The sequence below is a fragment of the Cuculus canorus genome, chromosome 9, assembly GCF_017976375.1.
Source record: "Cuculus canorus isolate bCucCan1 chromosome 9, bCucCan1.pri, whole genome shotgun sequence".
NCBI lineage: Eukaryota > Metazoa > Chordata > Aves > Cuculiformes > Cuculidae > Cuculus > Cuculus canorus.
The window spans coordinates 12223422-12246539 of NC_071409.1; the positions used below are offsets into that span (position 1 = coordinate 12223422).

At 36.4% G+C, this 23118-nt stretch overlaps 1 protein-coding gene across 3 annotated transcripts in view; it reads left to right on the plus strand.

Moving 5' to 3' along the window:
• The window catches only part of ATP13A3 (ATPase 13A3), a 60553-nt gene that overhangs the window by 32266 nt on the left and 5169 nt on the right, over positions 1 to 23118 (plus strand). For 2 of the 3 annotated variants that reach the window (XM_054075054.1, XM_054075051.1), the window contains exons 8-33: positions 96 to 165; positions 1123 to 1257; positions 2052 to 2124; positions 2932 to 3063; positions 4043 to 4222; positions 5766 to 5923; positions 6561 to 6749; positions 7680 to 7741; positions 8321 to 8471; positions 8922 to 9038; positions 10103 to 10120; positions 10213 to 10366; positions 10454 to 10574; positions 11730 to 11854; positions 12410 to 12588; positions 13047 to 13169; positions 13245 to 13324; positions 13970 to 14012; positions 14110 to 14219; positions 15056 to 15152; positions 16025 to 16097; positions 16844 to 17021; positions 17692 to 17879; positions 18314 to 18402; positions 18598 to 18678; positions 22488 to 22577. In XM_054075054.1, the coding sequence (XP_053931029.1) occupies positions 96 to 165; positions 1123 to 1257; positions 2052 to 2124; positions 2932 to 3063; positions 4043 to 4222; positions 5766 to 5923; positions 6561 to 6749; positions 7680 to 7741; positions 8321 to 8471; positions 8922 to 9038; positions 10103 to 10120; positions 10213 to 10366; positions 10454 to 10574; positions 11730 to 11854; positions 12410 to 12588; positions 13047 to 13169; positions 13245 to 13324; positions 13970 to 14012; positions 14110 to 14219; positions 15056 to 15152; positions 16025 to 16097; positions 16844 to 17021; positions 17692 to 17879; positions 18314 to 18402; positions 18598 to 18678; positions 22488 to 22577 (3016 nt within the window). The remainder of the gene's footprint in view (positions 1 to 95; positions 166 to 1122; positions 1258 to 2051; positions 2125 to 2931; positions 3064 to 4042; positions 4223 to 5765; positions 5924 to 6560; positions 6750 to 7679; positions 7742 to 8320; positions 8472 to 8921; positions 9039 to 10102; positions 10121 to 10212; positions 10367 to 10453; positions 10575 to 11729; positions 11855 to 12409; positions 12589 to 13046; positions 13170 to 13244; positions 13325 to 13969; positions 14013 to 14109; positions 14220 to 15055; positions 15153 to 16024; positions 16098 to 16843; positions 17022 to 17691; positions 17880 to 18313; positions 18403 to 18597; positions 18679 to 22487; positions 22578 to 23118) is intronic. The other variant, XM_054075055.1, reaches the window with a different exon arrangement.

A 23118-nucleotide genomic window follows, 5' to 3' on the forward strand; every position in this document is an offset into this window, starting at 1 on the left:
AATTTATGCTTTCTCATATTAATGGAATTGCATTAAAGTGAATAAGTTTTCCAATAAATTTTAACTGTTTTGATATTCTTATTTTTTTAATGCAGGAAAGCATTCTATGGAGTAAATGAAATTGCTGTGAAAGTGCCTTCCATTTTTAAGCTTCTGATTAAGGAGGTAAGATCTTTTATTTAATAAATAAATAAAAAAAAGTATATAGTTAAAAATTCATTTAAGAGCAAGGACTATTGGACTGGTGTGCAACTAGTAATGTAGAACAGAAACTTTTCCCCAGAACCCAGGACTGTAAAGCAAAATATGGACCTTTATTTTTGAGCTTTCCGAACTTAAGAAACCTTAGCTGTAGGCTTTTCAGAGTTCACAACCTGGTGCCTTAGCAATGTTAGAAAATGATTGGAATTCTTTGGGAGAGTATCCATCTTACTTATTTTTTATTGTTAATTCCAAACATAAAACAACCAATTTATCTTCTCCATTATCACCCCTCAAGTTATGCATTGCAACATATGCATCAAATCAAATGTGTCCTTGTTGAATTTGTTTCACTTTCCTTTTATCATGTGAATTTGAATAATTACCTTGTTATCCATATACTGCAATACATGACAAATTTCTGAACAAAGAAAATCTCCAACCAGATCTAGTGGGAAAGAACTTGAGGTGTCAGTGCATTTGTTAATAAGGCATTTGTTAATGTGTGATGGAATTGGTTTTATCAATGGCTTTTTCTGTATCTTTTAAAAAACTCTTCATAATGCCATTAATAGATTATGATCCTCGTTGTCACCACCTGGATCTTGGTTGTGATGATATTTATCAGAATTGTAACTTAAGGTGGATCAGATGTTCCTGTCATTTTGCTTTGAGGCGTAGGGAAAAATGTATGCGGTCTCGGAAGTGTGCAGTTGTGTATCGTTTTAGTGAGAACTATGCTTTTGCAGCCTTGAGGAAGTTATGAAGAAGAGGGAGCAGTTTGGCAAAACAGGGAAAAAGTATATGTAAAGAACTGAAAGTTCTGCCTGCTCCATGGGGGAGGAGAGTGATTCTGACTTTCTTCTGATGGAGAATATATGTGACCTTTTGGTGTAACTTCAATGTTCTTCACTCTTCCAGGTTCTCAACCCTTTCTACATTTTTCAGTTGTTCAGTGTGATATTGTGGATCACTGATGAATATCACTACTATGCATTAGCAATTGTGATTATGTCTGTAATATCCATTGTTAGCTCGCTCTACACCATTAGAAAGGTAAGTTCAAAGAAAACATGCATCTTTTCAGCATTTTACTGATTATTTTTTTTTTGCTGTGACACTGCCTACAAGTCTTTAAGAATTTTTCAGAGACATACAGGTAAAGTATTGTTATGGGGTTTCCCTTTTTGAGCTGGAAGAATTTGAATTTATGGTTCTTTTTGAGACCCTTCTCTGCCTATTTTCCCTGCTGTTGAGTCAGTAGATTGACCTCAGATAACAGAAACACTAGATCACTTAAGTAAAATCCAGACACAAGTTTTATACCAAGTTGTATTGACAGTAGTGATTCCATCTTGCATTGTTTCCTTCTGTTTGAAAAAGTCTGATGGAATTGAGCACTGGCCAAACATGTGGATTGTTGCATTGCTGTTGCATTTATCTCTGTAGACTTAGCTGTAGCTGATGGAATTTGAAGTAGTAACTATCCTTAAATTGCAGTCTCTGAATTCAGACCAGAGACAAATCCCTTCCCCTTACCTTAATTTGAATTCATACAACTACTGCAGTTTTTGCTTATGTAAAACCAAACGTTTTTATAACATTTTGTGTAGCAGTGTGTATTTGCTTCTAGAATGCTCTTAGAAGTAGGAACCTCTACAGTCTGATGCACTCAAACTTTATTTCCCCATAAGTTTCCTAAGCAATATTTAAGAGGAGGTTTTGAGTAACATTTCATTGTAAAAGAACATTAGTGAAGAACCTTGTTAGTTCTACTTGTGGATTTAATGTGGATTTAGAAGATGACAAACTGTGCTTTTAAATAATGAACTATTTTCTCCATTTTGCAGCAATATGTTATGTTACACGACATGGTAGCAGCTCACAGCATTGTTAGGGTTTCTGTCTGCAGAGGAAACCAAGGTAAATTTCACAGGCGGTTTGGAAAGTTGAGTTTAAATTGTTCATCTTGTATGAGTGTAAAGTTGGTGTGTGTCTGTTCTTTCTTTAATCAGCTTGAAATGCTTGCATTTCTTGGCAAAACTTCATAAGTAAAAGAGAAGTTTCAAATTTAGAATTTAGATAGTATAATCATCTGTTCAGGTTTATCCTCCTAAACGGTATTTTTAGTAAGTATCAGTTTTTTTCTAGATTAGGTGCTTGTTCTATTCCTGTTTCTCATTATTTGCCACTCCACATAGGTAACTGTCACTGTAGTTTGTTTCTTGGTTTAAAGATGTGCATGTGTTGTTTCCGTTACGTTTTATTACCCATCAGGGGCTGTGAATTGATTTCTGAACTCTTGCTTATTTGGATACCACAGTAGTTGAAGATGGGTAGGTTGTGGTGTGTGATATTATTTTGTAAGACAAGTGTTTGTGTTGGACTTGTGTCTTTATACTGGAGTTATACTGTAGTTAATTGTTACTGTCTTTTGTACTAGCTTGATTCCTTTCATTTGTTATTTTGAACTGTATCCATGTGCTCTGGGGTTTAATGTGTGATGGAATTGGGTTTATCAATGGCTTTTTCTGTATCTTTTAAAGAACTTTTCATAATGCCATTAATAAATAATGCCATTATAAATAAATTAATAAATAAATTAATGCCATTAATAAATAGATTATAATACTGATTGTCACCACCTAGATCTTGGTTGTGAGGATCTTTATCAAAGTTTTGTAGGTGATGGCTGTTTTCAGGTAAACTTGTTTGTGTTTTAACACTCAGAAATAGAAGAAATCCTTTCCACCGACCTCGTGCCTGGAGATATCATGTTGATTCCATCTAATGGGACAATTATGCCCTGTGATGCAGTACTTCTCAGCGGTACTTGCATTGTAAATGAAAGTATGTTAACAGGTAAAGTAAACTTCTCTGTGGCTAAATATATTGGTTTATACCTGCGTGCATGCTTCACTTGCAGTATGTTCCAGCAGAAGTCGATATGCTCGAAATGTGTGTGTTCTTGCAATTACCTGTGCTCCCAAGTACTTAGGTTCTTGTGTCCGGCTTATCTGCAGCAGCTATCTAGTATTGCTTGGCAACTCCAAAAATGGGTGGTGGTTTCTTGTTGAAAAGTGTTCTTCTTGATGGTTTGTCTTCTTGCCTCTTGGCTTGATGTTCTCAGTGCAGATTGAGTTCTGCAGTATGTTCTTCAGAAATTTTTTGCTTAAACTTTTTTAGCCACTTCCAAGAATGCAGGTAGTGAGTAGAGTGTTCTGCTGTGTTTAAAAACAAATTATCTCAAGCTGTTACTCCATATGCTGAAGCCAGGGAGCTGATGTAATAGAAGGACAGCTTCAATGAGTAGGGTGAACTTCTTGTTATTCCTGGGATAATCTATCCAAATGGCAGCATTTAGAAAGTTGTAGTTTAGACTGTTTTATCTTGTTCAGTTCTTTGAATATACTTGAGCCTCCTGCTGGTGCTAGAAACTGATAAAAATTGATTGCAGCCCTAGCTTGAGTGTACTCATTCACCAAAGGAGCTGAGCATAATTTTCTTCAGCTTCTAGTTTTTTTTGAATAAAGATGGGGTGATGACTTGCAACAGGAGAAGGAAGCTTGTCCTGTTTTCTTTCACTGAACTGTATCTGATTTGAAGTAAGAGGCGTGATAGCTGTATGGTTAATAACAGAATTAAATGATTTGGATAAGGAATCTGGTGAGCTGAGGTTAGTAGGTGAGAAACTACTTAATCGTGTGCTGTAAGGAAGATGACTTGTTCATAAGTCTACTACTGTGCTGATGAACTGAGATTAAGTTGTTCGTCTTGAAGTTGTTAAGGAAAAAATATCTGTTCTTACTGGATCTTGCTTAGAGATTTTTTTGCATTTAAGGTGAAAGCGTTCCTGTCACGAAGATTAATCTGCCAAATCCTTCAGAATATCCGAAAGCAATGGGAGACGAAATATACAGTCCAGAAGTGCATAAACGACATACTTTGTTCTGTGGAACCAATGTCATTCAAACACGTTTTTATACTGGAGAACTGGTCAAAGCTCTAGTAGTGAGAACAGGTATCATTTAAGTTTATCACCTGTTAATTTGCTACTTGCTTTTGTAGGTGTATGTTAAATGATACTTTGGAGCATTGTGTTGAGTGTTGGTAAGCTTCGATAAATCACTATACCCCAAATAAATGTCTGTAATAGAACAGTAATAGAACTGATGACCTGGAGAGTATTGATTGGCAAGAAAGAAAGTGAATAAATCTTTAGCATCAATGTAAATGCATTTTCAAGTCCTTTAGATGTCTTTTACTGTGCATTGGTTGAATATGTGGATATACCTCTCTGGAAAGGTTCAGAATACCATCAGTTTGGGTGAGTAATGGGGAACAGCTGTTTTGAGTGGAATCGTTGGCAATATTTAATATGTTTCTTTGCCCATAGTTTTGTAATTAAATAAGTCAAACCTGGTAACTCTTTTGAGAGCAGAAACATTCTCTTAAGCTAGCTGTACGTCCATTGTGTTCTCAAGACACTAACTGAGGTTTTCGTTTATTCTTTTACCCTGGTGTATTCTAGCTTATATGGCTACAGAACCTTCTGCAAAGCCATTAAAAAAAAAACTATTTCTGAATTATTTGTTTTTACTGCTGTGTCGAATTACAAAGCATTCATGACTAAATACTGAAGTATTTAGTGTGGCATGCTGAACTTCTCTGAACAGGCCCATGGTTTCTATTCTGCAGTAGCAAATTCTGTCTGGAGGTTTCATGCCTTATTCCTCTTGTGATTAACTCATCTTCTTTAAGACTAATGCAATAGATGCTTCATGTTGGTAGAATCTTGTATGCCAGATGCCACTGTGGAGGGCTTATCCTTTGGTCTAATGGCTGACAGGCTGAGAAGCTGACAAGGAGCTGTCAGTAATGCCAGCAGACCTGACATTGATATTGAGGTTGTAGTAACAGCCTTTGAAGCCTAAACAGATGTAAAATGTTTTGGGCATTCAAAATCAAGCAAAATTGAAAGAGATGTTGACCTCCTCACACGTTGAAGCAAAGGTTCACGGTTGATCTCAGGGTATTTATTGGTTGTCCAGCTCTGAGACCTTTAGAAGTCTAGTCTCTTAGTTTAGGTGTCAAAATGTGATCGAGAGGCGAGTTTCTCCAAAAGATGACTCTGTACACTGCGTTTTTTTTCCTGAATCTTTCTTTCTGGCTGTGAAGGGAGCTTTCACAGACCTGCCATTTAGGTACTTAAGGTTGGACTCAGAGTAACTTAATTTTTAATTAGACAACTAGTAAATATATCCACTAGCTCTTGCAATGTGAGGGACAGAAAGCAGTACAACAAACTCTTCTAGGCCAAACCATTTGAGGATTTACTGCTGCTATAGAAGAGGGTGTTCGTTTGCATCAGCCAAATGTCCTTGCCGAAGGCGAGAAGCACTTAGTATGATGTACACATACATTTTTGAAGCACCTTAATTAAGTATTGCAAAACATCTATTACTGTATGTTGAGAAACAGTCTTAATGAAATGAGTAGCTTAAGGATTTCAATAGCTTTGCGCTTGTTTTTACTTTTAATAACTTATTCCTTTTTATTTCTAGGCTTTAGTACAGCTAAAGGACAGCTTGTTCGTTCCATACTATACCCAAAGCCAACTGATTTTAAACTCTACAGAGATGCCTATTTGTTTCTCCTCTCTCTGGTAGTGGTGGCAGGCATTGGGTTTCTTTACACGGTTGTCAATAGCATCTTAAATGAGGTATGTTTTAATTTCTGGTCTACCTTATTTTAGGAAAGGCTTGATCATGATTTCTGGCACACTTCACTTGATAAGAAACAATTTGACTTCAAGTGAAAAATTATATGCTTGATTTTTATTGATAGAATGAGAAAGACAAGTTTGGGAACAAACTTTGGCAGAGAAGCAGAATTTGAATATATTGCAGTGAAATTTTGGTTTACTTCGATTTCTACTGACCTAGTTAGTAGACTTTTATCTTTATTACATGTAAGATTACCATCTGACTGATATCCGGTTGGAAAAAATAGGATATAGCACATCTAAAGCATGCTGCAGGCGAAAAAGTGATAACCTGATAACTGTGAAACAGTAACTGAACAACGCAAAATTTTTGAAGAGAAAAAGATTAAAGTAATATATTTACAGGGGAAAGAGTGAAAACTTCAGGTTATGGATTGTAGATAATTTAGGACTGGATTGTCATGGTTGCTGATGGTGAGTGCAGATTGTGCTAGGTTTCTGGGCAATCTAGAACATGCTGTACTGGAAAGCAATGTGTGGATTTTGCTTTTGGTGACAGTGATGTAATGCTTCAGTAGGGTAGTGAATCTTTAAGTAGGGGGGTCTTGTTTATTAACTCTGACCTTTATTGCAGGTTCCAGCTCATACCATCATCATCGAGTCTCTTGACATTATCACTATCACGGTGCCTCCAGCACTCCCTGCTGCCATGACTGCTGGCATCGTTTATGCACAAAGAAGGTTGAAAAAAATAGGCATCTTCTGCATCAGCCCACAAAGGATAAATATTTGTGGCCAGCTGAATCTTGTGTGTTTTGATAAGGTTGAGTGAATTTTGAAACTTTATATTTCCCTCCGGAGAGACAATGTCTTATAAATGGGAATTCGTATAGACTAGTGCTACAGGAAAATTCATTACTTTTCTGTAAATTAGATTGGTTTTGTCCTGTTAGCTTCCAGGTATTCAGTGTTTACCACCTGTTAACTTAATTTAGTCTGTTCTAAGAAGTTGTTATAATACAGGGCTGCTTTCTTATCTCAAGACTCCCAAGTCGTAACTTATTACTGGCACCCAAGAAATGAGAGAGTTGGGGACTATTAAGAGTTTTATTTAGTACATGGGCTTCTGGGAAATTGAACTACGAGGTCAGACTTGTTTATAATTTTCATTAGTTTCAATGAAAAACCAGAGTAGGGTATTCTGTTGTTATTCCTTAATGGAAACATGAGTGAAAGACAGTAATGTCACTACCCAGAATCCTTTGCTTTTACCTAATTCTTAAATAAAATGTATTTTCCTCCTTGGATATTCATCTAAAACTCTTAAATACTTACATTAGATTTATTATTTCCCTTGTAAATATATTCTAGTTACTGTTTTAGCTTTGTAAGTAAGTAGTACTAAGGGTTTAGGACCTATTTTCTGTTGCCCCCAACCCTTGAATATGGAGATGTTGATCTATTGTCTTTGTATTGTAAGGCTCTGTATCGTTTGTCCTGTCTCCAAGGAGGGGCATGAGTGCTTTGAATGTTTTCTAAATTTATTTAACAGAGTTGGAACTGGGTTACTAGCAAAAAGCAAAGGAGATACTGTGTTTTCTGTCATGAAATCTTGATTTTTAAATGGAAGCACAGTACAATATATTGTTCAGAAGTAATTTGTTTAATTAGCTGTTAGCTTTTTCCTTTACTGGATGATAACTTGTTTCTGAAGGCTTTTTCTTCTTGCCATCCCCCTTGGTTTATTTTGCAGACTGGCACACTTACTGAGGATGGCTTGGATCTTTGGGGAATTCAGCGGGTGGAAAATGCTCGGTAAGGATAAACTCAGAGCTGATAGCGTAAATGATAGTTGTGCTTAAACAGCTTCAGCGGAATAGAATAGAAAAGGCAGTGTGAGTTCATGTATGTTTGCATTTCTATAATGAGCTGTAAGGATGCAACTGAAAATATTGTTTAGGTATAATGAAAGTTATAACTCTCTTATGAGGCTGAGGTGGAAGTTAATTTGTTTGACCTCATTAGGTTCATACTGCAGAAACGATGCAGTTAAACTGTAGCACATTTCCTTAATCTTATCTCTGTAAGTGATGACTTTTTGGGCTGCTAAAATGAATTAGCTTAGCTAATTGAGTTAAGTTCAAAGTAATAAGAGGCCTCTGTATGAGGAATCAGACTAGACAGTGAATTAACAGAGGATTTTGAAAGAGGCAGAAGTTGTGACTCTTTCTGAAGATTCCTGCCCAGAGACTTAATCTGTTTTCTGTCATGTGTGAAAATAAAAGTGAAGAGACTTGTGCAGTCAATTTTCTTCTGGTAATCTAAACAATCCTTTTGAATTGGCTCATAATAAATAATTATAGTGCTAAGTATGTTATTACTTCATTGTTTTAGTTTCCTTTTGCCGGAAGAGAGGGCTTGCAGTGAGAGCTTGCTGAAGTCTGAGTTTGTTGCTTGCATGGCAACTTGTCATTCCCTTACAAAAATTGAAGGGGTGCTTTCTGGGGATCCACTTGATTTGAAGATGTTTGAAGCAATAGGATGGGTAAGTGCTTATTTCAAGAGAAGCAATGTTTTTTAAGATCAGTAATCTGAAGTTTCCTGTGCTGTTACATACAAGATAAGATGTAGTGTTTCAGGCTGGTACAGCAAAACGGTGGGCTTTTGACAATGCCTGTGTGTCAAAGGAAGTCTTAATATGAAAATATTCCTAAAATGTGTTCCATGCCACAATTCATAGAAGTGAAAGAATCTGAAGAGCTAATTTACTGCTTTCTGTTGTGCGTGGCAAGGTTTCAATGCATGTAATAAACATGTAAAATAGCTAAGTGGCTCTTAAGTTAGGTGATTGATTCTCGCAGGATATCTTGTTTAGAAAGACCGTTGCAACTTGGGCTGACTCTCAAGCCTTTTTTTTTTTTTCTTTCCTGAAAGTTACATTGTGAGAAAATAAAAATTAATGAATATATAAATTAGTTGATTTTTTTTAATACAGATTTTAGAAGAAGCAACTGAAGAGGAAACAGCCCTTCATAATCGAATCATGCCAACAGTGGTTCGACCTTCAAAACAACTTTTCCCAGAATCCAAGCAAGCAACAGATCAAGAAATGGTATAGAAATTCAGAGTAATTCTTCAAGTTAAAGTAATCCTTCGTGTTAAACAAATACATTTTACCGTATGCTGTGCTTCTGGCTGACATAATTCAATCAGGATCTAAACTGTGTGGGTTTTGATGGAAAGGGTGGAGAAGACATGTTTAATCTATTATTGAAGGTAGTGGTTCAGTATATGCCATGTTCAAAGTGAGCAAGCTGATTGCCACCATTATTACCCGTAGCAGACTGGATATAAAGAGCTGTTTTGCTTCTCAAGCCTATGCATTTCAATATTAGTATCACTACCAAGTTCTTATTATGGTGATTAAATGCTTAGCTGTTCTCACCTTGCAGTTTCAGTTAAAACGATTGTTTGTTAATATCACTGCATGGTATGGAGTTCTTGCCACTATTGCACCTGAGAGATATAGGTTTTAATTATGTGCAGAGTTAAAAATCGAATGTACTTGGCAGATTTAAATTTTATTTTCTCTGTGTTTTGAAGTGGTTTTTTTTAACAGGAGGGGAAATCTAAGCATGTGAGTGCATACCCAGATTATCACAGAGAAAAGTAGCGGAAGGGTATAGCGGGTTGGTTCCTCTATGCTAGTGTTATTATACAGTGAATAGTTGTGTCTTTTTTTTTTTCTTTTGTTCAGAACTCAGGGTACATGCACAGCAGTTATTACTGTGCAGTGTTTGACAGAGGAGCATTCTTAAAACTTAGTACGTAATTTTCTGGGGATATACTTAATAATTGTGGCCTCATTCTGAAATCCCGTAGTGCTTTAGTGGTTAACATAAGCTAAATGGACACAGGTTGGACTGTGAAAGGTCTTGCAAATTCCAATCAAGAAATCAAGATACTGTGTCTCACTTAGAGGATAGAGAGGATAGGATGCTAAACAGATGCAGTATATTTATGTTAAGCTTTTATGAAATCTGTTACAAATATAATGTGACTTTATGTTGAGAATTCTGTCTTGCTTCATTTACTGGTTTATGTTGAAATAGTCTGTAGATAAAAAAATATTTAAAAAATTAGTATTTCCAGTAATTTTTTTTTCTTTTTTTTTAGGAATTGTTTGAGCTTTCGGTAAGTATGCTTTTTCAAATAACCAAGTAGCTTTTTTCAGAATGTATGTAGATGTAACCGTTTTTTTTCTCCTTTCTTCTGGTATGACACAGACCGGTTATGAGATTGGAATTGTGCGCCAGTTTCCATTTTCTTCAGTTTTGCAACGTATGTGTGTAATAGCGAGGGTTCTAGGGGAGAAAAGAATGGATGCTTACATGAAAGGTGCCCCTGAAGTGATTGCCAACTTGTGTAAGCAGGAAACAGGTAAAGGAACAAACTATTCTTTATTTCTTGTGTAGCTCAGCTGTAATATGAGTAATTTTAATAACTGTAAACTTGACCTTTTTAAAGTTCCTGTTGACTTTGAGCGTGTCCTGGAAGAATACACTAAGCAGGGATTCCGAGTTATTGCCCTTGCTCACAGAAAATTGGAGTCCAAGCTTACATGGCACAAAGTCCAAACTATTAATAGGTAAGAGTGACTTCACTTTGTTAATAAGTAACAGGCTTTAAAAGCTGCATGCTTTGAATTAATTATGTAAAGTTTATTTTTGTTTGTAATCAATGAGTACTCTTCTTTAACTTTCTTCTGTCTTGAGATATGTAGTTCGGTGTGTTCTTTATTTATATCCTGGACAATACATAGAAATTTAAGATAAGGAAGATTTTCTGCAATAGTGTAAGTTCTGAGGAACATCTTGAAATTTGAAATGAACTGGGTTTTATGATGTTTAATTTATGATAACATGGTGCAAAACCCTTATCCATTTCTTTTATTACTTGAACATACTTGCATCATCTGAATCTATTAAAGATAATGGCCGATAGTGGAAATCTGTACATGTTGCATTTAGTTTTCTTATTTGCTATAGACAGCAAGTCTATTTTCTCATTGCAAAGCTTGTCAGACTGTTAATTACTTTTCAGTTGATCCTAGTTTTGCGGATAATTCTATGTTTTACATAGTGTTTGAAAGCGCAGCATTGCTATGAAAATGCCAGCTTTTTTACTCTCCTTTGTTTTATCAGCTCTGTATACAAGATACTGGTTTTGCAAAACAGTACAAAGCAGAGAAATGGTTTTGAAATTTCAGGTGTTAAAATCTACCAGAGCAGTAAAATACCCAAGCCCTGTAAATACACTGACTTTCGTGTAAACCAAAGCTAATTAGTTTTCATACTTAATTAGCTACTATCTATTAATTTTACCAGCCTTGGTAACATAATTTAGTAGCTTGAATGATAAGGTTCAGGTTATTTGGAAGTTAGAGATATAAATTCTAACCAAATCCTAAAATGTACTTGTGAAAGCAGTTTACTTCAGAGCATTTTTTCCAGAAATAACCTTTCATTTGAGAAAGTAATTTCTTCTAGGAAGTTCTCCTGGAAGAAGCTAAAACTTGTGCTTTAGAGGAAACATTTTCTCATACTGTTTTTCAGCTAAAACCAGGGAAATCAGTATAAATGGTTGTTTATAATATTGGGTCTCTTTTTATAAAGCAAATTCTTCATTTTTTTCATGGTTAAAAATAAACATTTCCCTTTATAAACCGAAAATCGGATTCTCTAAGCTACATCTAACGATTGTAATTCCTCAAATGTTCTCTTCCTTGCCTTTTTTTCTGCAGAGATGCTATTGAAAGCAACATGGATTTTATGGGGTTAATTATAATGCAAAACAAGCTGAAGCAAGAAACCCCTGCTGTACTTGAAGATTTGCATAAAGCCAACATTCGCACTGTCATGGTTACAGGTTAGCATGTAAACATTCATACTCAAAAGACAAAATCTATCTCTTTTTGGTCTTACTTTAGCTAGAGTGTATTAAATAAAAATTTAGTGTCACTAGTCTGGGATTACACTGTATTTGCAGCAAAAGGGAAGTTTAGAACCTACTGTGATACTATTCAGATGCCAAAGTAGCTTTTTGGATGAAAGCTACTTTGGCAAGTCAGAGATCAGAAACCAGTATGGGGATTAATTCTACTTTGTAGCTTCCTCTCCCTAGTTCCATGCACAAGTTACTTTATATTGAATTGAAGCATGAAAAACCTTACAGGTCTTCCAAATCAGGCTAAGTAGAAGTTCTGGTCTAATCTGATGACCGACCCTGCTTTGAGCAGAAGGCTGCACTAGATGGCCTCTCGAGGGTCTTTAGTATTTTGAATTATGTTATGGTAGGTCATTTTGTGTTGGATATATTTTTAGTTTGAATCTGCCTTTCTTAGCTTTTCTCTTATTTGGAATATTGGTATATTCTATTTATCCTTTTCTAACTTAAACCTTTTAAAATGCAATTGTTTAACAGGGGATAACATGTTAACTGCGATCTCTGTGGCCAGAGACTGTGGAATGATTCTACCTCAGGATAAGGTTATTATTGCTGAAGCACTACCTCCAAAGGATGGGCAGGCTGCCAGGATCAACTGGCATTATGCAGACACCCTCGCAAAATGCACTAGTTCATCACCAGCCATAAACTCAGAGGTAATATGAGCATTATTGTGCTCTTGGAATGTAAGCAATTAGTTTTACTGTTGAATTTCTTTCTTTTTATCTTATTCTGTTAAGTAGCAAATCTTCTGCTAACTGTCAAATTAAAATCGATATACTACTTACCTTTCAGATCTTTAAATACCAGAGAGTGGTAAAACAGCCTGGGGAGCTAGTTTTAAAACTGTCATGCAACATTTGACATTTTAGTTGTGCAGTGGACAGTTTTTTCCCCTGCATTTCAATCTGTAACTAGTGCTCTAGCTGCTTGTAGTTGAAATGTTAAGCCATATATCCTTATTACTCATTGTATGAGGTTTTCTTTCAAGTAACATTCTTAGAAAACTCCTCTAGTGTGGGATTTCCAGGAATACCCAACAGAGTATTAGCCTGAAGTTACAAGGTATCTGTGTAAGTATGCTAGAGCTAAACTGTTCAACTACTTTTGATAGGATATTCCAGTTAAATTGGTCCATGAAAGCCTTGAGGATCTCCAGATGACCAAGTACCATTTTGCAATGAATGGGAAGTCATTTGCAGTGATTTTGGAACATTTTCAGGACCTGGTACCCAAGGTGAGCATATTACTTGAGTACGTGGACTTTTGATGGTGAAGAGACTTTACCATTTAGAAATCTTCTGTCTTCCAGCTTGTGTTACATGGCACTGTATTTGCTCGCATGGCGCCTGATCAGAAAACTCAGTTGGTGGAAGCCTTACAGAATGTAGAGTAAGTATTTGCTTAAGTATAGAAAGCGGGAGGGCTGACAGTGTGTTTGGTATGATAGGAGAAAAAATTATGTATGCTGCTAGCTGTTTTGCCAAATGAAGGAGGCTGGGCTAATGTAACTTCCTTGAGTAGATCAGCCTGTTGATGGAGCAGGAATGAAAGCAGTACCATCTGCTGGCTAGTTATGAAAGTTTCAGACTTTTCATCAAGTTACTAGTGATGAATAGCTGAAATGACTAACGTATTTTATAAATCTGGTTACTTGCCTTAATGAACAAATCCATCAAATGTGTTCTGTCATCTAAGTAATATTAAGGGGAGTATACTACTCTTTGTTGATGTTGGGATTTGCAGCTATACAAGATAGTATGAAAACTACAAAAATCTTTCCCTAGAGCAAAGATGTCTTAAACCACCTTGGTTGATAGCTGTTACTGGTTTAGTTGACCTGGCTAGGTCATGTTACTTTTCTGTCTACCTCCCTATATGTATAATGGCAACAGTAATTGCTTTCGGCTTAAAACAAACTACTCATTATTATGCAGCCTCTGAATAAGTCAAATAATATAGACATATTTAATGAAATAAGCTGAATGGACTATGATTAGGGATTAGTTCAGAATGCTGACATCTGTTTTTTTATAGTTACTATGTGGGCATGTGTGGAGATGGAGCAAATGACTGTGGTGTAAGTATACTTTTATTTTCCATATAGAGCTGTTCTGTTAAATTTTACAGCTGAAACCAAGTTTTCAAATGTTCTCTATTTCAATGTTAATGAACAGGCGTTAAAGAGGGCACATGGTGGTATATCTTTATCTGAACTTGAGGCTTCTGTGGCATCACCATTCACTTCCAGGACACCTAGTATTTCCTGCGTGCCAAAGCTGATCAGGTAATGCCACTTATTGCGAACTTAAATTTCTTGTGTAGCTTGTTTTGCATACCATATATTAGTATATGCGTGATGCTGTAGGAAGCCAGTTTGGATTAAGAACAAGCCATACATTTTTAGTATTTCTGTTTTCTTTACTAACGGTACTCTGCACAATGGCGTGCCATAGCATGATTTAATATTTCTTTATAAACCCATTTTTCCATATAAAGTTAGTTTTTAGAGTGTGGTAAGCTTCTACATGTTAGTCACCATGACATCTAATTAAATACTGTGCTAGTTTTCATAAAGGCTGAGTGTAATTGCAAGCAGTTTAATTCTTCAGATAACTACTCAGCACCATACAAAGTAGAAAACAAATTTTCTAAATAGGTCTTGACCAATTTTTTATTCCCCAATTGGAAGCTGGCTAATAATTTTGGGTAAAAGTCAGCCAGAGAAGAACTTAAGTCTTTGTAAAACTAATGAAGTAATGCGTAATCAGAGATATTTCTGAAGATGGCAGCTCTGTGGCTGACTGCATGTTCATTTAATTCATGTAGTGAACTAATGTTTCATAAATGCTTTTGCAAGCAGGCCATTTTAAAACCTCTTTTGGAAAACCATGTGAAGTCCAAAGAACGCCAAATTAAGGTGGTGGCTCAGTTCAGAAGGCATGCTCATGACTTGGTATTTGAAAGCATACCATTCTGACCCCTTTTTCTCTATATGTCTCCAGCCTTATATTCCTCAGAGTGTTTGCTGATGTGTTTAATTGCAGTTAACCTTTTGCAAAGCAGAATTTATCTACTTGCCCAGAAAGCTTTCTAGTTACATAATTGCATTTGTTTTGACAGGGAAGGCCGTGCTGCTTTAATAACTTCCTTCTGTGTGTTTAAGTTCATGGCATTATACAGCATTATCCAGTACATCAGTGTTACTCTGCTGTATTCCGTAAGTATTCTGTAAGTGCTTAAGTAGTGTTAATGTAAGTCAGAGATTTGAGAATTGGTAGGTATTTAATATAAATTGTTGCAAGTCTTTCTGAGTACACAATGCCTGCGTTCTAAGAACTGTCTTTGGACTAGAAGTATTGTTAGTATTTTTTTGCCTTTTTATGTTAACTGTATGAAAAACATGGTAGTATTGATTTTAAACAGGCAGTAACTAATGCCTGTGAATAGAAAGGCTCTATAGTGGGAAGTCCAAACAAGCATATAAATTGAACAAAAATACAGTTTTCAATTATTTAAATACCTCGGCATTTTAAAGTAGCCTAACTTTAGATAAAAGGACAATGCATTCCTTTTATGTAAGGATTGAAAAAGAGCAGCTTGCAAGTATTGAAATCGGGGGGGAGGAGGGAAGTGGAATATTTCCTTGTAATATGATTAAATTCACAATATGGCATGTGGTACAAATCCTATATTTTAATTTGTATTCTGTGTAAGTAAGTATTTTCAGTGCAAAGTATTAAAGGACCTTTGAGGGGGGAAATGACGACTGTATGACTGCATAGTAAGGTTGTGGTATTTAGAGAACTGTGGGTCTAAGCTATAATTTCTTTGGTTTGTTAGATTCACTAATGACAGTTTGGTTACAAACAAATTTCAGCTACAAATAGCTTATGCACTTGAAACTGAAATTGTTTCATACGTTGGTAGTTCAGGAACTAGTTTGTGAATTGTAGGGTACTCAAGACTCCAGCAAATGGGAGCTGTCTTGTTTATAGAGTGAAATTTATAGAACTAATGCCACAGGAGCATTGCTAAAATGCTTCTTGGTGTGAAGAATTTAGCAATATTTCAACTGTGATTTCTCTCTAGATCCTGAGCAATTTGGGAGATTTCCAGTTTCTCTTCATTGATTTGGCAATCATTTTGGTGGTTGTCTTCACAAGTAAGTATTGTACTGAATTACCACAGGAAACAATTTTTTGCTTGTTCAAATTCTCTTTAATATCTAATTAAAGATAGTTTGGAGTAAGCACAGGACATACAGTTAAGGTGTTACAGCTACTACAGTATATGCATTCAAAAAATCAAACCACTGAGTTAATTATTCTGAAGTTTGTACAAAAAGCAGTTTGTGGGCATGATCTTATATGAAAAAACTGCTTTTGAAATCAAAACAGGAGTTGTTCCAATACAATCTTTCTCAAATGTTTTGATTTCTTGCATTTTAGTTGAACTTGCTATACTCGAAAACTATTACCTAGTGAAGTATTTGATTCCCCATGTGGACCTAGCACTCGGTTTACTGGCTAACAGTAGAATTCCATTTTCATGTTTAATAGAAATTGCTTCTTTGAGGAAATGGCAGACCAAAACTGAGGAGATGAGCTGCAAGTCTGTTTGCCAGACAAAGGGAATTTGGCCAGACACTACTAATTCCTTAAGTCTCATGGCCTCTATTATTGTCCCCTGCTGTCCTGGGCTGCTGGGAGTAACTGGCCTGTAGAAGGCACTGTGGCATTATGATAGTTCAGTATAATCTTTTCTAGGTGGATTCACATTTGCAGTTCTGGACTGATTTTTAAACTGATGTCATGAACAAGCAATTCTAATACCACAGAATGTGAACAGGGTAGCTCTTGAAAAACCGTAATGATGTAAAGTTTAATTGTTTTTTCTTTCTCCTTGCAGTGAGTCTGAACCCTGCTTGGAAGGAGCTTGTTGCGCGAAGGCCTCCATCAGGTCTTATCTCAGGTCCACTACTGTGTTCTGTTCTGTCTCAGATCGTCATCTGCCTTGCTTTCCAAACCTTTGGGTTTTTTTGGGTCAAACAGCAGTCCTGGTATGAGCCTTGGACAACGGAATCTGAGTAAGTATTTCAGTGGCTCCAGGGAAGATACAGTAGCGATTGGAAAGATGTAGGCTATGATTGAGGTCTTCTTTATTGATCCCCTTTGGGGACTCTGTAAATAAAGCTCTTCTGTGTGGCAGCTTGTTACACTGCTGAATTTTTTGTGAAAAAGCGTAATAATACATAGGGGTAACCCAATGGCTGGAATGCAAAACTGGGTCAGAGCCAAACTGTGGGTCTGAAGAATCCTCAACTTTGGGACATCTGAGATTGAAATTAAAATGAATGGTTCAAACCTGTTTTAACTCTTCTATGCTATAAAGTGTTGTTTTCCTGTTCCAGTAAATGAAATTAATACTTCTAATAACAAAGAGGTGTTTTAATCTTTTTTTTTTAGACTACACTGTATTCTTGCGTGTCTCCAAAGTGTATCTACAGTGACAGTATCTAGGCAGTTCGTGTGGTGAACTTAGAAGCTTGAAGCATAAAAGAACTTGAAACTCGAAATTAACCAAAATTTCTAGCTCCCAGCTGCAGCTTTGAGTTATTTCTTACTGCCTGTAATAGGTTTTCAAAGATAGGCTTTTTTTTACTGCTGTAGCAATTTGTTCTGTCATTAATTCTGTTAATAAGTAGGCCTTGTTTGCATCTTCTTCTTAACTCGGTGTTAATTTTTTTTATGTTGTAGTGCATGTAATGTATTGGATGCTACAAACACCAGCTCTGCGCACCATGGGAATGAGACTCTTCATGATGAACATTACATTAAAAATTATGAAAACACAACTCTGTTTTTTATATCCAGCTTTCAGTACCTCATTGTGGCAATTGTCTTTTCTAAAGGAAAGCCCTTTAGACAACCGTGCTACAAAAATTGTAAGTCCTTTCTTACTATATACAGTTTCAAGCAAAACTCCATGTGACTGTGCACTTGTTTATCCATGGCTTGCTTGCAGTTCCATTGTGACATTTCAGCAGTAATAGTGTTACTAGAACATAGTATCCTCTGATAATGAGACACAGAAATAGGGAAGTAATAAACTGTATGGAGAAATTTGTGTTAATAATTGCTTTGTTTGTAGAAGCATGTGTATGTATGTTTTGCCTACACAAGTGAGCCAGTGAGAAATTGAGCCTGGCCTTCTGTCTCTCTATGGCTGTCAACACAAATTGTTGCCAAATCCTGTCTGCAAGGGGTTTAGAGGGAGAAGTAATTTCCAGGGAGTAACAAACCAATGATACGTGGAAAAGCTTTCTAAAACTTTGATTCTGATATGGTCTGATTAAAATATTATTTTCTTCTTTTACAGTTCTGTTTGTTATATCTGTGATAGTTCTTTACATCTTCATATTTTTCATCATGTTGCATCCTGTTGAATCTATTGACGCGTTTCTTGAGGTAAGATTCAGCAGATATGCAAGTGTCAGTTCTTGCTAAGATAACTGAATGGCTGCCTTTTGGGCAAGTTTGACCCCTGTAGAGCTGTAGCTTTGCCTCTCTTTGGGGGGAAGGGAGAATTTATGTCTGAGCCTGTTTTGAATGTGTGCTTGCTTCATATGTGTGTTGCTAACCTCTGGCAACTTTTTCTTACAGCTTGTGTGTGTGCCATATGAATGGCGCCTAAGAATTCTCGTCATTGTTATTCTCAATGCAATTGTGTCTGTGCTGACGGAGGTAAGAAATTTAAATGGAAAAAATGCTTGTCTCTTAAGTGTGTTGTGTTGGTTTTTTTCCAGGGTGCATATTTGTCTTTTGTCTATAAGGTCTCTCTTCACAGCATGCCAGTGTAAGAGCCACTGTTTTCCTGTTAAGTTTGTGTTCCTGAAAATGTCTTTGTAGGTTAGATTTAAGGTGTTGAGTTTTCCTATGTTAAAAGCATAATTTAAAAATCTTTTTATTAATTAAAAGAAGGGAGGTGAAGTTGATACCTATAAATTTTTTCAACTATTCCATAAGACAGTAGTCCCCATGTTTATTTGCTGTGTTAATTCAGTTCAGAATAACATAACATAGTAAAGAACTATCCAAAATCCTTAGGGGAGCCCATCTTCATTCAGTTGGATCATACACATAGCTTACTGCTTTGAATTGTGCAGATCTATAGAACTTTCATGGTATCTAACCCAAGTCAAAAAGTAGAGATGTTCGTGCAGATCTGCTTTTTCCAGCCCTGAGTTTGTCCAAAGCTAGTCACTCTGGATATTGACCCGCTGTAATTCCAGAGTTAATGTGGGCAGAAACATGCCCTACCTTTCATCTAGGTACCCTTTTGTTGTTTTCAAAGATCAAAGTTTTAGAGGTGCACCGTCCAGAAAGAGCCTGGGTTCAAAGCCAGTCATTTATTCCTGTGGTTCATTCTTCTCCCTGTTAAATTGACACCTTATTTCCAACCTGAACACACTTGACTTTTGGTTGCAGCCATTAGTCACTTTTTTTTTACCTGCAAGATTAAAAAGGCTTTCAACATTATCTAACGCTTGCACGCTGCAATTATCTGTTTTTACTGTATGACATTTTCTGCAGCTTCTAGTCAGTATTTCCATTACTATGGAAGGGTTTGCTATCAAGGTAACCAGCATAATGTTTGCTTGGATCATACCATTTTGGCCTTTGAGGATGACCACAGCATTAATATTCTTTCCAGTTGACTAGTTTTCTCCCTTTTATTTGTGGCTTAGAAAAAGTAAAATAAACCAAAGTTGGTTTTGGATACTTTAATCAAAGTTATCAAGGCGCTGTGTTCAAAATGTTGTTCCAAATAAAAGTTGCAATAAATGCTGCTATGTTGCTGCCTGTTAGAACATGTTTTTTAGTGGGTTTGCTTGACAGGCGATAACTTTCTTTTCCAAAAAATGGCAGTAAATACTAATATTTTTGGCCTTTGCCTTGTTGTTAACAAGTTTATCCTCTCCTAATGATCCTTTGCCTTTCTTACATTGTCCTATATTTACTCTAACTCTGCTTGTGATGTTTTTCTTTATGCTCTTTAATTTGTACTACTAAACTCTTAATAGGTTCTTTTGCCTCCTTTTTAGTTTGTTACAAGTAATATTTTATGTAAATTCTGTCTTTGCTTCTGAAACAAAATAGCTATTCTGGAGCTGCAGGTTCATGGCTTTTTGTCTTCCAATAAATTTAAAACAGACCTCCTTGATAGAAGTATTTTTTTCCTGTTTACTTTTTCTAGTCAGTTTTGATGGTTTTTATTACCATATCTGGGAAATCAGCTTTTATGAAGCACTAACATTGTTCCTTGGAATTGAGCTTTGTGTTGATAGGTGGAGTGTAAATAGGCGGTGATAACAATTTTTAGTCCAGTGATACATGTTACTGAGGGAAGTAAACTTCTGCTGAAAACTACTTTGTTCTGCAGGCAATCTTCATAACTTTTATCCAGTCTGATGTTTCTGTTCTTGAAAGTGTAAGGACTCCAGTAGAAAGTCTTTACAGTGTGTCAATCCATCTACCAGTACCTGCCTCTTGAGGACAAATGATTCTCTGCTGGTTTAAATGTTCATAAGTTTCCACTCCTAGGCCTTGTTGATTTCTACTAAGTTTAACCAAAGTGATGATATTACTGTGGAACATTGGTTTTCACCCAGTATTTCAAACCCCGCTCCACTCTTTCCTGTGCAAGCATCTTTCAACATTTTGGTCACTTATTTGCCCTTAACAAAACTGTTAGGATGATTTGTCACATTCCTTTTAAACAGACTTTCCTATTTTTCTTGTTGCCTCTACTTTAGCACTAGACTAGAAGTACTTATAGAATTTAGTTCTCTTGGCATTGATTGATTGGGATGTTCAGCTTTGACTTAAAACTTCCACTGTCACTGTTAGTTGGGTGCTCTGCTTAGAGAGAAGTTGGTCTTACTGTATAGCAGGTGTCCAATAAGAGGCATTGTCTAGTGATCCTCAAATCCCAAACCTTGTCTAATGAAATACATTTCACCTTTCATAACTTCACCTTGCTTTTGTCCCACCTTTAGTTGTATTTAATCAACTCCACCGGTATTACTCTAGGCTCCCTGAAGCTTTTTCATGTGATGCCAAGTTGTTGAGTCCAGTGTGTTGTGTAGAAAGTGCTGTTTCATTCCTTCACTTGCGGTATAGCTCATTGCCTTTCTTGTGTGCCTGGCTGGATTTTCTGCTCACTACACTTTTCATTACTGAGTTACTGGGTACCACAGTTTGTATTCTGAGTATCTGGGAAAAGCTGCTGGTAGCATCTCCTTTATTTCCCTTAACCAGGTACTCTCTGTGTACATCACCTATAACTTGTTCTGCTGAGACTAATCCCTCAGTAATTGCCTCTTTAAGTGTCTTACTTTGAGACACATGAAGGACTGGATCTATCTCTAGTCACAGTTGCCAGTTTGACACTTGTGTCACACTATGCTTGTGTCATTATGTCATTGCTTCTACAACAGGAATGGTTTCTGGCTGTGGTTGTCCCAGATGTTTTCTGAAATACCATGTAAAGCTTTTGCTGCTTCCATGTGGATGCCAGGCTGGGTTCACGAAGCACGCAATAGTCGTTCTACCAGATGATAGAAATCATTGCACAACTAAAGCAGATCCTAGCAGATGTTCTTCCCTGCCTGTGATGCCTGGTATAGGCTTACTTAAACCAGACTGGATTAAAAATGAACATCTAACAAGCTGAAGATTTGTTGGCAAATGCCTTGCAAATGCACTAGAAAATTCTGTTATATTATAAAATCATAAGCTTTATGAAACTGCTGTAAAAGTCTGGCTAATCAGCTCTCCTTTTTGTGATGGTAGAGGTTAGTCAGATGTTAGAAATGGACTCTGTCCGAAGACCAGAGTTGTGGGGGTAAGGTCATGGAAGATACAGGTTCACACCTGTGTTGCTGGATTTGTTTGAGGCTGTCGAGTCTGCCGCTGCAGCAGTATGAGAGTAACCAGATGTACTGAGCATACTGTTTCAACTTCTGCCTTCTTTTCCAAAATATTAAATGACTCCTACAGAATTCCTTCAGACTTCCTGCTGGTGGCTCTGCTTTGCCCTCCCCCACTGAAGCTTTTCTGGAAATGTTACTGGTTTAAAACAAGCTACGAACAAAGCAGAGCTCCAGCATGAGGTACGCTGTAGCGTAACAGATGGTTTGAGGGGAAACTGCTTTAAGCATTCACGTCTGCTTCACAGGTTTTTTTTTAGAGTGTTGAAACACATTAAGAATGTGTATTTATGATTTTTAACTGTATCGATGAATGCAGTTTTGGTCATTGTGGCTGTTGATTTAGTGTACATATTCATATCCTTTAATCTCATGTGAGCGCTTTAAGAATGAAAATGTTTCTCACTTAAGTACTGTCAGGTCATGTAAACTCTACATTTTGCCTGACACTGAATTAGTTATACCTAACACAGTATTTCAGGTTTTATGTGTAATGTGCACACTAATAACAAATGATCATTAGTTTCTTTAATTCTTCCTGCTCACTGCAATGTCTCACAGAATATCCTCCTTGATATGATCCTTTGGAAGGTTGTGTTCAATCGAGACAAACAAGGAGAATATCGCCTCACCATACCCCAGCCGCCTCAGGTTGGAGACTGTTTTTTTGCTGTCATCGTTTGAGTGCATGCAGATTAATTTGGTTTTGTCTTTTTATGATCTATAAATGTCTGTTGCCTTATCTTAAGACTACTTAAATTAGATTTCTGTAACTAGACTATTACAAGGAAATGTTTCTGTTTTTTTATTTTTCTCCTTGTTGACATATAAAGAGCTTAGCTCTGTATACAAAAGCTATGAAGCAAATCCAGAGGATTGCTTGTAAGACTTTTCTCACTCTATCTTCAGTCTACACATTAGCAAATTCTATTTGTGTTGTCACAAGTTAGCATGCCAGGACTGCTAATGTCTTAATTTGCTTGGAAGCAGAATTGCTGATGAGCAGTAATTTATAGCACGTATAAATGAAATTAAGCAAAATGGCAAATGAAAGCATATTGTTAGTACTCCAGATAGTTTAGGAGACTGAAGAATTTAATTTCTGCTTTTCAAGTGACCATGAGTCTTGATCTGGTCTGCTTCTGTCATTAATACATGAAGGAAATCTCTGTGAATCCCATAAAAACTAGTG